The sequence below is a fragment of the Thermobia domestica genome, chromosome 12, assembly GCF_964235325.1.
Source record: "Thermobia domestica chromosome 12, izTheDome1.hap1.1, whole genome shotgun sequence".
Lineage (NCBI taxonomy): Eukaryota > Metazoa > Arthropoda > Insecta > Zygentoma > Lepismatidae > Thermobia > Thermobia domestica.
In genome coordinates, this window is record NC_137465.1 from 45,565,672 (window position 1) to 45,582,172 (window position 16,501).

At 34.8% G+C, this 16,501-nt stretch overlaps 1 protein-coding gene across 1 annotated transcript in view; it reads right to left on the bottom strand.

Moving 5' to 3' along the window:
• Window positions 1-273: 273 nt before the first annotated feature.
• The window catches only part of LOC145665943 (uncharacterized), a 30,265-nt gene continuing 14,037 nt past the window's right edge, over window positions 274-16,501 (bottom strand). The window contains exons 3-9 of the mRNA XM_081733048.1: window positions 13,373-13,522; window positions 10,105-10,242; window positions 6,155-6,750; window positions 5,853-5,910; window positions 3,796-3,927; window positions 2,788-3,022; window positions 274-940 (exon numbers count right to left, since the gene is read on the bottom strand). Of these exons, the coding sequence (XP_081589174.1) occupies window positions 765-940; window positions 2,788-3,022; window positions 3,796-3,927; window positions 5,853-5,910; window positions 6,155-6,750; window positions 10,105-10,242; window positions 13,373-13,522 (1,485 nt within the window). The 3' untranslated portion in view covers window positions 274-764. The remainder of the gene's footprint in view (window positions 941-2,787; window positions 3,023-3,795; window positions 3,928-5,852; window positions 5,911-6,154; window positions 6,751-10,104; window positions 10,243-13,372; window positions 13,523-16,501) is intronic.

The window sequence follows — 16,501 nt, forward strand, 5'->3', positions numbered from 1 at the left end:
GTACAGGAAAATGAAGAATGTTGTGTGTGGTGGTTCACCAATTTATTGAGATTGAATTTGAAAGATGTTTTGTAGAGAAGAGAATTTCTGTTTACTTAGCGTGACCACGTTTTATTTTTAAATTGAAGGGAGCATTTTTGTGCTGAATATGTATAAACTGAGAACAATGAGCTTACTAAAGCATTAGGGGAAAATAAGACTGCTGAGGCTCCTGTCCTATTATAATACAAACAGTTTTAACGGGATTAAAAAAAAAATCTGTCCGTATTATGAAGGTGTCCGTTATTGTGAGGTTTCACTGTATTAGATTCTACAAAACGACTTGTTGAGAATTAGCAAAAGCTTACTATTGAATTTTGAGTAACTACAATTACTACATAAATTATATACACATATATATACAAATCATCCTTTGGTCTAATGGATGTAATTTTAGTTCGTGAGGAACTGGAATATTCTGAGGCAAAAAGATAGGTAATAAAGATCTATTTAATCTTAACATAATACTTAACCCTTCTGCAAAATGACAACCTAAAGGATTGAAAAAGATGAAATATTTCTCAAAAGTCGCCGAGTTGAGAGTCCGTCAAATTACCCGAAATCATAACTGCAGACAATTAATACAGAAAATCCGAGACACAGACGTCAAAGAGAAATATCGAAGACTTACAAATACATAATACAGATAAGGACATTAAAGCGAATTGATAAAACGAAAGATATATTATGTTTAGAAATGCTTATCTTTTTACCTCAATTCCTCTTTAGAGGAAGCACTCTCGCTCTTCGTCGCACCAAGGAATGCAGCAGCAGCAGGGACAAAAATAAAACTTGAAGCAGCGGCCACACTGAGATTCATGGCGAAGATGAAGTAAGTTGGGAGGAAGATCCCTGGTTCCATACTCTCTTTCCCACCTTCTTCTTCTTTCCTCTCGTTGATCTAAAATGAACAAAAATATAAAAATAATGAGGATTTGAATTATTATATTTTATACAATTTAAATAGCATTATTTCTAATTTCAGTTTTTGTACTTGGGTTCATCTGGGAACTATTAGTACTCATGGGGACTAATGATATTTAGAGGAAGGTTACACGTTGAATACAGTATTATATAAGGCTTTTTGCGTGCAAAATGGAGCTACTGTCTCAAGTCTCTGGGTATATAAGTCGCAGCGTGTCCGGCATAAAATCATTTCACAGTTGATAATTGAAGCTAGTAGATGTATAAGTTATGGGATTCTTACAATTAGAAGTAAGTGGATACTTTCAAATATCTAGGATCAATATTAATAGATGGAAACCATATTCACGAAGAAATTAAATATCGACTAAAACCAGGGAATTCGTACTTATTCAGTTCAAAATCTATATTTATTTATTATTCAGTTCAAAATCTCTTGTCGTCGCGAATTCTGTCCAGGAATTTGAAACTTAAAATATATAAAATGATAATCATACCTGTTGTGCTGTATGGTTGCGAAACATGGTCGCTTACTCTGAGGGAAGAACGTAGATTGAAAGTATTTGAGAACAAGATCCTAAGAAGAACATTCGGACACAAGAGGAACGGAAAAGGGGAATGGCGGAAACTTCATAACGAGGAAGTACATAATTTATGCGATTTACCAAACATTGTTAGGGTCATCAAATCTAAGAGGGTCAGGTGGACAGGTCATGTAGCCAGGCTGGAAGAAAGCAGGAACGCTTTCAAAGTCTTGACTGGAAGATCAATCGGAAAACAACCATTAGAAAGACTTAGGCGCAGATAGGAGGGCAATATTAAAATGGATCTCGCAGAAATAGGAATATAAAGTAGAAACTGAATTCAGTTGGTTAAGGATAGGAGTCAGTGCAAAGCTTCTGTGAACGTGGCATGGAACCTCCGGGTTCAATAGGCCATAAAGTAAGTTAGTTAGACGTAAGGTACTGCACCGTTAAGATAAGTGAACTTCCCGCAAAACTGCGCTACATTTTACAATTTTATTTCAGTAAAGACGAAAATATTGCACAGACCTTTTAAGAAATTTGTGCTATTTATGGGCAAGATAAGATAACAATCACTTTCTTTGTGGAAATTTTTATATCCAAGATGCTCCTCACAGTAGGCATCCAATCATACAAAAAATGGGTGATATTCGGGCAAAAGTCGAGTAAGACCGACATATAAGTAGTCATGGCTTCGCTAATGACCTAAACATTTATAATCAAACTACCGTGTTCACTTGCTTAATAGTAGCACTTTTTGTATCATTTTTTAAATGTGAAAATCCAACTGCGACTATTAAAAGAGGAAAACTACCATTTTCTTATTGCTATGATCAAGACAATTTCGAATTTTGATACGTACAACATTGTGTCAACAAAAAATGGAGGGTGGAAGAAATAGGTTGCTTGATCTCTGTTGACAGATGGGTCACGATGTTACGTGTCAGTAAACACGAAAAGTTCTTTTGCAATTTCGAAGGAAGTCTCGTTCACAAAGAGAAAACTTAAATGAAATATATATAATTTGAACAATATATATATAATTTGAAATAAATAAATAAATATAGACAACTAGACTTGTTTGCCACAAAAAGTTGCAATCTACTGGACTAGGTATGAATTAGTTGCATTTCAGTTCAACGGACAGCATCAGTAATCAGTGCTATAACATGGTTTCACCGTGTAACCAAGTAAACATTTGTATACTGGTACATAAAAGATTAACTCATAAAGATTAATGATCATAACTCTTATGGTGATAACACTAATTTGTACAGATTAAAATATGAAAATAACTTACACCAATTGTCGCAGGGGTCCACTTCAAAGCCCAAACAAGCCGAAAACGGGGCGACAACGCATCTAGCTGCACAACTGATCACACAGAGAAGTCTACTTCGCCAAGATATGGGATATGGATACGGCGGCTCCTGAACTGGGTGTTCCCTCAGATTATCATCATCGACTTCTCGCGGTGACCTCTCGGTCACCTCTTGTCGCTGTTTTCTCGGTCTTGGTTCCTGTCGCCGTTCGTGCTATAATAAAACAATAGAAATTTAATGAGAATAGAGAAGCATTATTTATTATTCTTGAAATTTCATATAGAAAACTATATATAATGATAATTCTAAGCTACTTGCGTTTCGGAAAAAAAAAATCAGTATCAGTGATGTCATTCAGCTAGTTCGCACTGATTCGCCCGAACTGGTTGTTAAAATCACCTCTCCACCTAATAGAGGAGCACTTATGAAAAAGAAAAAATTAGTATTGTTCTTGAGAATCTAATATATTTATTTCCCTTTCCTTTCCAGCTTTCAGAGATGATTAACATCACATTAAAAATTTTTCAAGTGTTTGTTGATAGTCAAGGTTTTCCTAAAGCAGAAATTCATCAAATCATCAAGGAGGCAAGAAAAATAATTAAAGTTATTGCTGAGAGTTCCGCAAAGCCAGAAGGCATTAGTTTAATAAATAACGTAACTACAGATAAAAGAAACTCCCTCCTTGCTGAAACTCGTATCTCACCTCTGAGAATAACTTCTTGTAGGAAAGCCTTTAGAAGAATGGGATGCAACGCACTGGTAAAAACGTGGTTACACCAAGGGTATTATACATGTGCCGATTGTTGGGTTAAAAAGAAAGCAACATCCGAGTATTCTAAACATCGACTTTAATATTAGGTTTATCTCAACACCGGCGAGTTTTGCAAAGTAAATATTAAAATAACTATTTGCATGACTTCAATCTAATACTGTTATTAGTATCATTGAAATCAATCAACCAATAAATAAATAATAAATCAGTTTACCTCCTTGATCTCCTCCACGAAAACTTCTTTGACCATCGTCTCACGCTCCATCTGCGAGGTCCCAGGAGGAGAGATGGGATGACTTCGTTCCTCAGTTGGTGGTGGAGTGGTCCGTCTTCGTGTTGCTTCCTCCTACGAAATATAAATCAAGTTATTTTAGTTCCAGTTCAAATCCGTTTCATCAATGACTCGTCTTACTTGTAACAATACCCCTGTACTTTTATTTTCTACATAATATCTCTAGTCTCATATAAACATCATTAACAGCTGGGAATTCAATAGTATATAGATAAAGTGTGTTTGTGTCAACAATAAGTACAATCTCCTACTTCAAGTGAATTTTGCCACATGTGTAGTATGATTTCTTCCAGCATATTAAAAACAGTCATTTATTATTTGTAAATAACGACATTATTTCGTTCGTTTCCGTGGATCTATCGATTTGTCTTCTCCATCGGTGCAAATCTGTCTTCAACATTGGGGGGAACGAGTAAGACAGTTCATTTTTTAAAGCGATGTTCAAAATAGTTATGAAGTAGGAAAACAATACTGTGGAGGATCAGGGGAGCACAGGTGTCTTCAACATTGGGAGGCCGGCAGATTTGAGGCTTATTCTGGAAGGGGGGAGGGGAGATGAGACTCATATTACGGTAGATGAATAATTTTCGAGGTGAACCTGTTGTGTATTATACAGCAAGGGACATCAATTTCATCTCACTTTTCTTTGTAGTAGACACAAATAGTATCACATTTCCCCCCCCCAAAAAAAAAAAAAAACACATTTCAAATCGGATTATTGGGGAGACATTCCCCCCAGCTCCAAGATTGAGAGGAATTTGTGCCAATGGTCTTATCTTTGGACAATATTTTAGTTAAATAAAAATAAAAATTTAAGAGTTCATGATAATTTAGGACTATATCTCATTAACAATGTCATAAAGAAAAGCTTAATGGAGGGTCACTTTAACAAGTTCTCGTACAGGATACATTTTTAAGTTTATAAATTAATTATTTTTCCCTTCATTTTCTCAAAAACTACGCATGATCTTGTAAAGTCACACATATCATTTTGTTCTATCGATTGGTATATTTCTCATCTGTGAACATTTTGTTCATTAAACGCTAAGAGTATTCTAGAATTGGGATAAGGTACGATTGATTAGTGGATTTCGCTTTATTTCTGTAATAGAAGATCGAAACTATAAGTATGGATGACAGTTTCACTTCTTCCTTTTCAGAGAGGTAGCAGCGAAGGAAAAAAACTGAGTTAAATTATATCCTAACGAGCTATTAAATTAAACTCCGGAATGCATCTAAATATTTGTCAATACCGAAATTTTCAGTGGGAATCTCCATCTTCTTCAGAAGGTTATTTATTTATAAAAACACATTGCTCGTTTTAATCACATTTTATGTTTCCATCACATAATTAAAAAAAGTATTTCAGGTATGGTTAAGCTTACATCTAACATTGGATAGTTTGTAGCAAATATGGTAATTTATAACACATTAATGTTTCTGTTTCAATTAATTATTGGGGTTTCATCTGTGTTGTGAGAATTTTTTTCTTTTTATCTGTGTAGTTATGCTTCCTGGTAATATGGTGAAAAATAAAAATAAAATCAATTAGTTCAGAAAAAAGTTTGTATTAACTAATAAAGCTCAGCTGATAATATCACTTTCCCTGATAGCTCGAAATAGTAGATATGATTTGCTTCAAACTTTTCAATCTGCAAAGAATATTTGGGTTGTGATTTTCTTGATGCAACGATCCATTATACGCTGAAGAAGATGGTGACTTGCATTGAATATTTCGGCATTAACGCATAGTTACACGCATTCCTGAATTTAAATTAAGAATTGTGAGCGTCAATTTAGTTTCTTCGGAAGTTCTATCTTAATATCTTCACATAAACAATTTAAACCTTTTGTCACAACTTTTACGCTTAGAGTTAGTACAAAGAGAAAAAATAAACTTAAAAATTTCATAATTATAAATAAATAAAAATAAGAAACTTCCTATTGATTAAAAATTAATTTCTATTTTGTTGTCTTACCGTTCCGCTTTGTCTCCGCCGGAAGATTAAGCTTCTTATCCTGTGGAACCTGGAAAGTCTAAGATAAAAAAGTAATTAGAATTCGTGTGAACATAAATACAATTTAGTACACTAACAAATAATAAAATAAATTAGTTTAGTGTAAGTAATTTCAATTAAGTTTTTGAGTCTTATTACATCATTAATATAATTCTCAGGTTTCTAACAAGCTGGGCATGAGAAATACTACGGTCGTTAAAAGTGCATAACCCAAACCATTTTCAGAAGAATATATATGAACAAATAAGACTTTGAAGTATTACCTGGAACGGGGAGGCGGTCGAACAACTGGACCGTACACACGCTTAGTTCTTCTGTCTTCCATGACGGTCGATTCTCCAGTTGTTTCTTCTTCCTCCCTGTGGCTGCCAACTTCCTCCTCGGTGCGTGAGTGCAGTCCATCCTCCATTTGAGATGCAACCTCAGCTACACCTGATTCCACCAAATCTTCTCCAGCTGTAATGGCCTGTGTTGCCCGTCTCTTGAACTGGAGTAAGCGCCACAGGTAACATAGACATTTGAAGAAAATGGTCAGTGGCGATTCTTCAGGAGGAATACCACTGAAATCGTGTTCTGGTAAGTCCACGATGTTCCATGGCATCCCCACCTGAATCGTCTGCCAACTAACCACGTGGGGTGTAGGTACTCCAGGCATTAAGGTACCTGGAGTTGCTATTATCAGCAGGCTTCTAATGCGTTCGGCTGTAGAAACGCTAATAACGGCGAAATATGATATAGGTGTATACCCAAGAATCATTCTCAGCCATGGTACAGACATGGACTGAGGATGTACAGGTAGCACTGAGGTTGACTCAAAAGGAGAAAAAAAGCTCTCAACACTACTCTCTGCTGTTAGATCCTAATTCAAAGAAAGAGAAAACAGAGGTAAGTCACATTAACTGGATAACCATCAATAATATATGTAAACACAATAGAAGTCTTTAAAAAAAATCTAGTTGGACCAAAAGATAAATTAGAATACGAGCTATGAGTAATCACTTCAGCTCACGAGCTGCTGCCAGCCTGTGCATCTTCTCCCGATGTGATTTTATCGGAGGCTGAACCTTGTAACTCAAATAACTCTCCGAGTGTCTACACCTGTACTCCCATTTGTAATGGAAACCAGGGCTACGCCTATCGAAGACATACATAGCAAAGCCGGAAAGAAGTGACAACTGAAAAACAAATATTATTAAAGAATTTTTGAAAGAAATGAGAAGTACAGTGGCGTATGTAAGGGAAAGTTCCAGAATGGATGACTCACTCGTGTTTTTCCATCACGTAGTGGACATTCTCTTTACAGGTGATAGTGTTGTCTGCTAGGTTGGTAGTCTGTTAATTGTTCATAGTGGGTAACTCATAAGTGTCTAGAGATTGTATTGTTCGTACCGAAGGCGTGCTGTTCTTTTTCTACTCTCGTTGAAGGGCAATAATAGTGACTATGCTTGGGAAAAGAATTTCATAGGAAATACACGCACAAATAAGGATTCTGAGTGAAGAAGGCTACAGTACTCGCCAAATTTCTGCCAGATTGGGTTGGTACAAAAAACAGTTGCCAGAGCAATAAGTAAAAGTAATTTCCAAACCACTGGAAATTATGGCTCGAAAAAGCCAAAAGGACGTCAAAAGTGCACAACTAAGCGTACGGATGAGGCCATACTTTTGGCAGGAAAGAAGTCACCCAGAAGATCAGCCAAAGCAATCCAGGCTGGTTTACTAAAAGATAGGAATCTACCTAACCATAGGACAATCCGCAGGAGGTCATTACGTGCCAATTTCAAATCCTATAAGATTGCCAAAAAGTCGAAATTGCCGACCAACAACATTGCCTATCAATTGACATTTTGTAAAAAGTATCAGGGATGAGCTACTGAACAATAGAAAAGAGTTATACTTTTGGCAGAGACCCAAGTATCGCAATTTTATACCTTTTGTAGATACATACGATGACCTTCTAATACAAGGGATTTTCAACGCTACATCATTCCCATTGTAAAGAATGCTGCTAAAATCATGGTCTGAGTGCCATTTCTGCTAAAGAATTGTGGTTCATGCCTGAAAGGATATTAATGAATGGAACTGTCTTTCTCGATATGCTTAACGAGTAGTTACCAGTGTTTATGGAGATCAACCAGTGCACCCACTCCCAACATGATGGAGTTGTTGGGTAATTTTAAAGCGGAAAGTGGCTGAACGTAACCTCAGTTCAGTTTCTCAATTAAAAAAAGCTATAAAACACGTCTGTTACAGAAATTTCACCAGAATACTGTGAAAAATTGTATCTGTCCATGCCTTCTCGTATCTAAGCAGCGTTAAAAAAAAATAAAGGTTTGTACACCAAATATTGAACTCGCTTTCAAGCGTGTATACTTCACTGTGTTTCTATCACTGAAATGTATCCTTTGTATGTATTTTTAACCTGAAATGTATCTTTATATCAATGTACATCCGTATTTAAATGAGAATATTCTTGTGTATTCATAAGCATGATACTTATTTGTGGTGAGTCATTCTTCTGGCCAATATATCGTGTTTCAAAACAACAAGTACAACGTTTGAGAGGTGATTCCTAACACAGTTAATAAAGAACATTCATATGGACCTATGGAGAAAGTTGCTTAGTTTCACAGCTAGGACTGCCTCAAAGTGAAAAAGCTACAATGCAACAAGAGAAACCATGGAGTGGTGCTACATATGAGTGTAAAGGAAGCCACATGTCATTCAATAATGCATTATTTCAGTAATGTGCGAGGTGTACGCAAGGATTCCCTCACAACATAAATTCCAGACATGCTACAAACAGAATTTTTAGATATACTGTGACTTAAAAGGTGCATCTAAGTAGGCAAAAGGTAAGCTTTGACAACAGTAAATACGGAATACGTAAGCGGGACGTCTGAAGTATTAGGGAACCCCAGATCCGCGGTTCCTCGTGTTGGGAATAACGTATGCTAAGGTGAGATGTGCCACAACATATTTCACGTATTTTTTTTAATACATATAAGCGTCAAATGATACATCACCTTCTGAACGTTGACGGTGTTGTTTTGAGCACCCTATATATATGAAAATCACACTTGTCCTGAAAGTATTAAATATATGAAATAGAGTCCTTGAATCCCTCCCCCCTGATTATATTCTGCGTATGCCACTGGAAAAATATATTTAACAACTACAGAATATAATAAATAAAATGTTTGAATAAGAATTACATATTCATATTAAATACAGTGAACCCTCGGGTCCCTAATTTAATCCGTTTCGTAAGCTGTTTTTGAATAGTTAATTTGAACCTTTTTCAGTTGGAACAAATAGTTAAGGGAGGAGATAGAACCTATTCTTGGGACGCTGAAGTGATTAAAAACTAATTTTTTTTTTATTGAAATTAATGTAAATATACACAACAATTGATCTATTCTGGCCGCAGAAACATGCTATGTATTTTTTTTAACTTTTTACCTTTTTAAATATTTTTTGTGATGAAGAATAGAAATGAAAATACTCTTAAATTATCCTAAACTAGATATAATGAAAACTAAAATACAAAAAAGTGCAAAGAAATTTTTGAACACCACACAACGACAAATAATGTTTATGACGAATGCTTGAAAGCACTACTGATAGCGTGCATACAAGTGTGTTCATAGCCCGAAATATCGTTCGTGAACCGATTTTTGCACGAATAGAGGGATTCGTGAACTGTGGTCCACTGTATTAAATAAACGAAATATTATTAAACAAACAAGTTTCGTGTGAAACTACGGTAGACTTCCAAATTATACAAATTTAATTCTTAAACTTGAAGTAGTACCTCTATAACTACTGGTTCCAACAGAGGAATAAGATCAAAAATAAGACCTGTTCCTCCATCCATATCAAAAAGCCATTATTTGCTATCTCTTACTGCTTTTGTTCTATGGAGAGTCCTATTAAAACCGGAAGTACTTGTAAATTTCAACCACTCTCGGTTTTCGTAGTGTTGTTGGTAGTGATAGCACATTCCCTTGAGACGATGAATCGATTGCAAAAAAAAAAAAAAAAAAAAAAAAAAAAAAAAAAAAAAAAACTTTGTCGCTATCTATTACTGTTTTGGTTCTATGGTGGTCAGCGTTGAAACCGGAAATATTAGACTTTTACCACTTTTGATTTGAACAGAGAATTAAGATAAAAATTACAAGGTACTAAAGCAGTAGAAACTTCGATGCAGACATACCTCAGACGCAGTACTCCAGCTACTACTGTCTCCAGTGATACCTTCCTCACTTTCTGTCAAATCCGGGTTCTTCTTTTCTAACGTCATATCCGTGTAATCGATGGAGTAGAAGCTTTCTGATGAATCAGAACTATTCTCCTAAAATAATAATAATAATAATAATAATAATAATAATAATAATAATAATAATAATAATAATAATAATAATAATAATAATAATAATAATAATAATAATAATGTAGAAAATTATATACATTTAAAATTCTACAGCGTTAACGTCTATTCAAAGTCTATACTCATTTTCTTAAAGTTAATCTGTATTTATATAAGTTTTAAGTACAAGGTATCCCTATAAACTTTTATAAATACAACTGCCTCCCTTTAAAATATTACCATGATATAACAACACTGGAAACACCTTTGTCCAAGATTCTTGTTCGTGCCTATTTAAGCTGGTTTGATGCAGTCTGTATCTGGGTAAGCCTGCGACAAATGTATGTAATGTGAAGTCATCGTACGAAACACACATATCGAAATAGGGCAATATCCTAACCTAAGCTTTGTTACAAATTGGATAAAACTTTGATCGAAACGTTGCAGATATGGATGCAGAAGTGTTGACGATGATACAGGATCAGAACTCCATTGAACGTCAAGGAATGAGGCGAACATGGGAAAATATCGTTGAAATTTGATAAACATATAACTTCACAGCAAATGTCTCTGATTTTTTAACAGAACAGTAAAAAAGTCAATAAGAAAGAGTAATGTGAGTATTTGGTGGCTACTGCAGTACGGGACAACACCTTTCTAAAGTACATTGTGGCGGTCGATCAAACCTGACGTTCAAAAGTTTCGTACAACCATTTCACACTATATGCATTTGTCGAACGTTTATTCAAATACAAATTGCATAAAACTGATTTAAACAGGCATTAATAAAAAGCTTAGACAAAAGTATTTGCAATGTTATCATTTCACGTTTTTTTAAGTTCAATTGAGTTGATTTGAGTTTAACGTCCCTTCCAGCAGCGAGGCTATATGAGACGGGACCTACTGATTAACGTGGAATCCGAAACACAGAAGCTCCCGCCGGAAATCGAACCCGGGTCTTCCTTGCTTAAGTTCGAGTACTTCATAGGCGCGTTACTTTGTAATATTGAACCTTAGCTGCACCAATCACTTACATCCGTAATAATGTACTTAGAAATTTTAAAAATGCGAGTAAGTAACTTAAAATAAATTTAAATATCTCTGAGAATAAAATTTATCATCTAATTACCTCTGTACAAACATCTATAAATTTTATTTGATTAATATTTTTAGAATTATAAATAAATAAATAAATCTTTAAGGTTTGATCATTGATATATGTAGAGGAAAGAAATGTAAGTGGCAACATTGAAGAAATTTAACCATTTTGTTTTAAAAGAAACTACGTATGTTCAAATATATCAAAGAAAGAGCTTATCTATATTTGTACACTAACTGTTAAATATTTGAATAGTAATCAAATATTGGGGATATCAGTGATGGAACGCTTACCTCTGGTTCGATCACAGATCATGTAAACTTACGGTAGATAATATCGTATCCATAGTTTCACGTTTCCTACATTTTCATTCCACCAATTCTTACATAATCATTCAGTTTCATTTATCATCCGTCCTTTACTCTAAAGAGCATAATCATTGGGCGTAAAACTAAAATTCATTTCAGTTTTTAAAATGATAACAATAATAATAAAGTTCCAGTCTAAATATTGCATAAACAAAAACATGTATTATTTAATAGTTGATTCATATGAAAGAAATCATTTTAAAATATCAAAAGAAATTTCATTTATTTTTCATACCGGTAATCGTAAGGTCAAAATTTAGAAGCTAGCAAGGCAGTAGAAACATTGTGATAAGCAATAAAATCTCAGAGAAAGAGTATCGAAATTAATGAAGTCATGAAATAAGCTACGGTTATATGTATAATACGGATGTCAAAGAAATTTTAAATCTTCAGTTTAACAATATACTGTATCGAGTTAAGCAGACGAGTTGAGTTCAGTTGATTTTGAGTTTAACGCCCCTTTCAGCGGCGAGGCTATATGAGACGGGACCTACTGAATCCGAACATGAGCTCCCGCCGGGAACCGAACTCGGGTCTCCCACGCTAAAGACGCGTACGCTAACCACGAAGGAGCTCAAGCAGACAACTTGAATATTATAGTAAGACTATCCATGGCTTTGGATTGATTATTTTAACAAAAGAAACAGTGATCAAAGCTTAAAACACACTTTATTTTAAATTATAATTTGTAACGGTTTCGGTTATCTAACATCCTTTTTCAGAGAATATCGGAAAATTGAATAGTATGTATCATTTATTGAAAATAATAAAAAGTGTATCAAGAAAAATCTATTTGACGATTCTAATTGAGGTTTCAATTCTTCATTTATACGATAATTTTGGAGAGAAATTTTCAGGAAAGTCATTTGTTACTTCTCCTTTAAGTTATACTTTCGGAAAGACTATACACCTAACATGCAGTAGTACAATATGTAGCATCGCAGTATTTGCTACGACTACGTTGCATAGCTCTTAATATATCGTTTATTAAGAGCTCCAACTATCGTTTATCTCTTAATATACTTTTTCTTCGTTTCGTATGGATAGTCTACCATTTTCTTATAGTTCTTTATCGATCTAGTCTCCGTAAATTTCTTAATTATCACTCCATGGAGATTAGGAACCTGTGTACCTACAAATCTAATGGGAAACTGGTCTTTCACTGTCACCATGCTCACGACGTAACATCATTCTGAACTCACTCGTTAAGACACGGTCTCAATCATTTAAAGGCGATGAGCAACAATGAACAGCAAAGAGATAGAGACATCTTTTCGTCTCAAGGTTACCAACCTGATAGCTCGCGGAAGCAATCTGCTCACAATAAAGGATTACCAATCTTTGCAGAAAGCATTACTCGCAGCACATAGAATACAGTCTCTGAACATATAGGTGAATACCTACTTTTCGAGCATATGTTTATATATGGTTTGTACGATCCATTTATCGTGGAGTTTATCACAATATTTTAATTTACATATGATTACCTACTGCAATAGTCGCCACACACACACAAAAAAAAAGAACCATATAAACTAATTTTAAAGAAAGATAAAAATATCACTAACATTTTCGGTTAATACATTTCACCTTACTATTGTCATTAAATCACATATCATACAGTCTTGAACAATCTAAGTGTACTGACCTCAACATCAGGTGTCACAAGTTCCATTTGCAACTGCAAAATGGATGCGCTTATATCCAACCTTGTCCTGAAGGTGGTTTCTCTTAAACGCTCTTCCTCCTCTGTCAAGTAATCCACGAAGTTAATGCCTCTGGCAATGAACTCGTCAACCTGAAAGAGGAAATAAATAAACAATGTGTACAAAGCTTTCTGTTTATAAATTATAATATACAGGGTGCAACAAGAAGGTACTGCAAAATTTCAGCCGCCTAATGGTGTGAAATAGTCACATTCTGGTCGCTCCTTAATGTGACTCAATTTAAACTTCAATAACTCAGACTATAATTAAGCTACGAGGATAATTTTAGTAGCAATGTGTTCCTGAAGGATGAAGGTTTCCGTCTATATGTATTTTATGAGTGTACCCCCAAAGGGGAAGGAATGCCATCCCCAAATTTCTTATGCAAAAAATAAAAGGACACGTACTTGCCCTCTCCTGTCTGCCGTGGTATCCACCACATACTTAAAATACATATCGGCGGAAAGCCTCGTCCTTCAGAGTTACATAGATACCAAAATTAAATTCCTAGCTTAGTTAGGGTCTGAGTTATTGAGGTTTAACTTGAGTCATATTAAAGAGCGACCAGAATGTAGCTATTTCACACCATTAGGCGGCTCAATTACCAATCTATATTTGTTATTTCCATAAGACCTACAATTATGTCCTAGAATCTAGATGTTATGGGAAAAATCATACAACTTTTTTCTTTCGAACAGTTCTTTCCGGATTTGGTTCAATATTTGCTACATTTACTCTCACATAAAGCTCAGCATTCAGAAGATTTGTAAGTTGGTTTTCAAGAAAGAAAGCATGTAAAATGCTAATACATAAAAGTAAGTGCTACAGAACGGAACCAGATGTTTCAATGTCTTTCCACCTACAGGATTCATACAGATTTTTGTAAACTGTTTTCCCTTACTTTTACTAACAAATGATTATCTATTTCTCTGACAAAAGTTTGTTTAATTTCTCCACTTTTTCGTATCCCCAGTAGTTTAATTAGATACCTAAACTCTCAGAATTGGAAAATTCTTTTTCTAGCTAAAATCAAATAATACGACATGCAAGCCAAAATTACGTGTCGTTTCGCCACAGTACAAAACAAATAACGGAGTATTAACCTAATTTACATTGTTTGACTTTGGACTTCAAGGTATAACTACAAAATCTCAAGCTTCTATATTCGTTTTTCATATATTCGTCTGTGAAAGAAAGTTCTTTTTAATACTATCCTGAAATGATTGATTTCACCATAGAGGTATTTAATAAAGATTTTGTTTACATGTTGTGTATTCATCTCTAGTGGAAGGATGCTCACTTTGCAGACTCTACTATATGGAAGTGGATTGTGTGTCAACTGAAAATATGTCAACTATCTGAGAAAACTGCTCTTTGAAGATGTCCGTAACCTTAGAAAAGTTTCACATTGTATCGTGGAAAAAAACTTTGACAAATCACGTTAGACTCTTCGACAGCTGGATAAAGAGAAGATGGTCTCTCGGATTTGAAAAAGGCTTTTCACAGAGTAAGAATATGAAGGGGTTCCTTATCCACTCTGATTCAGTGACTTCTGTCCGTTTTGAAACTGAAAGATACCGGTACGTTGCGACACAGATATTTTCAGTCCAGAAGTCCCCTCGGAACTGAAATTTTTCCAGTGTCTAAAACACACCCTAGAAAAATAGTTCTCAGACGTTTTTGATAGCGACATACCAAGATTGCAACGACGTCTAGAAGTGAACGGGAATTATCCTTTGAAAACTGACAGCAGCATATATATCTCTCTCGAAAATAAAAACTGCAAGAATTATGAGGAAATGGCATGTAATTTTGGTACGCACCTCATATCGTAGAATTTTTATTATATGTACTCTTTTAGAGGAAGATAGACTTATGGTTTATATCTATAAATAAATGATTTAATTACTGTCAGAGAAAATTGTACATGGAACGAGAGAAATGACTGTCAGAGTTCAGGAAGAGGCCCTATGAAACCACAATCAGTCAATATATGACGTGACAAACGTACTTTGACTCTCTCAAGAATTAGTTTACGCTGTCTTAATGGAAGATTTTTAGATGCAAGGTGTATGAGTATGTTATTCCCAAGAAGTTAACCAATGAGTAACAGGAAGAGTGATTGCAGTGGTCAATGGAGAAATAATTAGCAGGTGAACGAGGATCCATATCTTTTGAACAACGTGATTGATTAATTACTGGAAGTTTAATGGGAACGTCAGCAGCAACATTATTTGTTCCAATAAAGGTAGGGCCAATGACTGACACATTCTGTACATTAAAAATTCAAAATAAAACTCTAAAAACTGAAGTTTAAGTATAAAATGACAAAATAAGAGATTAAAAGAAACTATAAAAATTAAAACAGGGTCGGTGAAATGGCTAAAAGAATGAATGACAAAATTGTAAAATATATATTAAAAAAATAAGTAAAAATAAGAATAACAATAACATGTAACAGGAAAAATTTAAAAACGGAATTATTCTACATAATCTGAGTAACTCCTAACGTCTGAGTATTGTGAACATTCTACTAGAACCTGTCAAATATTCCGTGGGACGATACGATCTAGTCTACACAGTACGAAAGGTTAGCATCAGTCACTAAATAGAAATGAGATGAAACTGTCCAATACCCGAGCCTTCATCATGGTATTTCCTGTACAATCCAAACGACAGTCGTTCCTCACCCTGAGTGTTGGAAGATTTCTTCAATAGAACAGGTATTCAAAGAATGGAGATTCACTTCAACTAACGAAATCAAGACTATGTGACACGTATTCTGAAGGAGATGACAAAGATTTTATACGGAACTGTTGTGACAAGTGCCATGAACGTTGACGTAAGTACGTCACTGTCTAAGGTCATTACTTTGAAGGTGGTGCTCTGCAAGAAGGTGTATGGTATGTGCAACTAACTGAATGTCCATTCTTTGCACGGCGAACTGTTTCCCTTGCTTCAGAAAAAACACATTTCAATGAAAATATAATGATGAAATAAACCTAAAATGCTCTATTTTTAGCATAAATTTTGAACCACTCACATGGGGAGTTATGCTGGAACATACATAC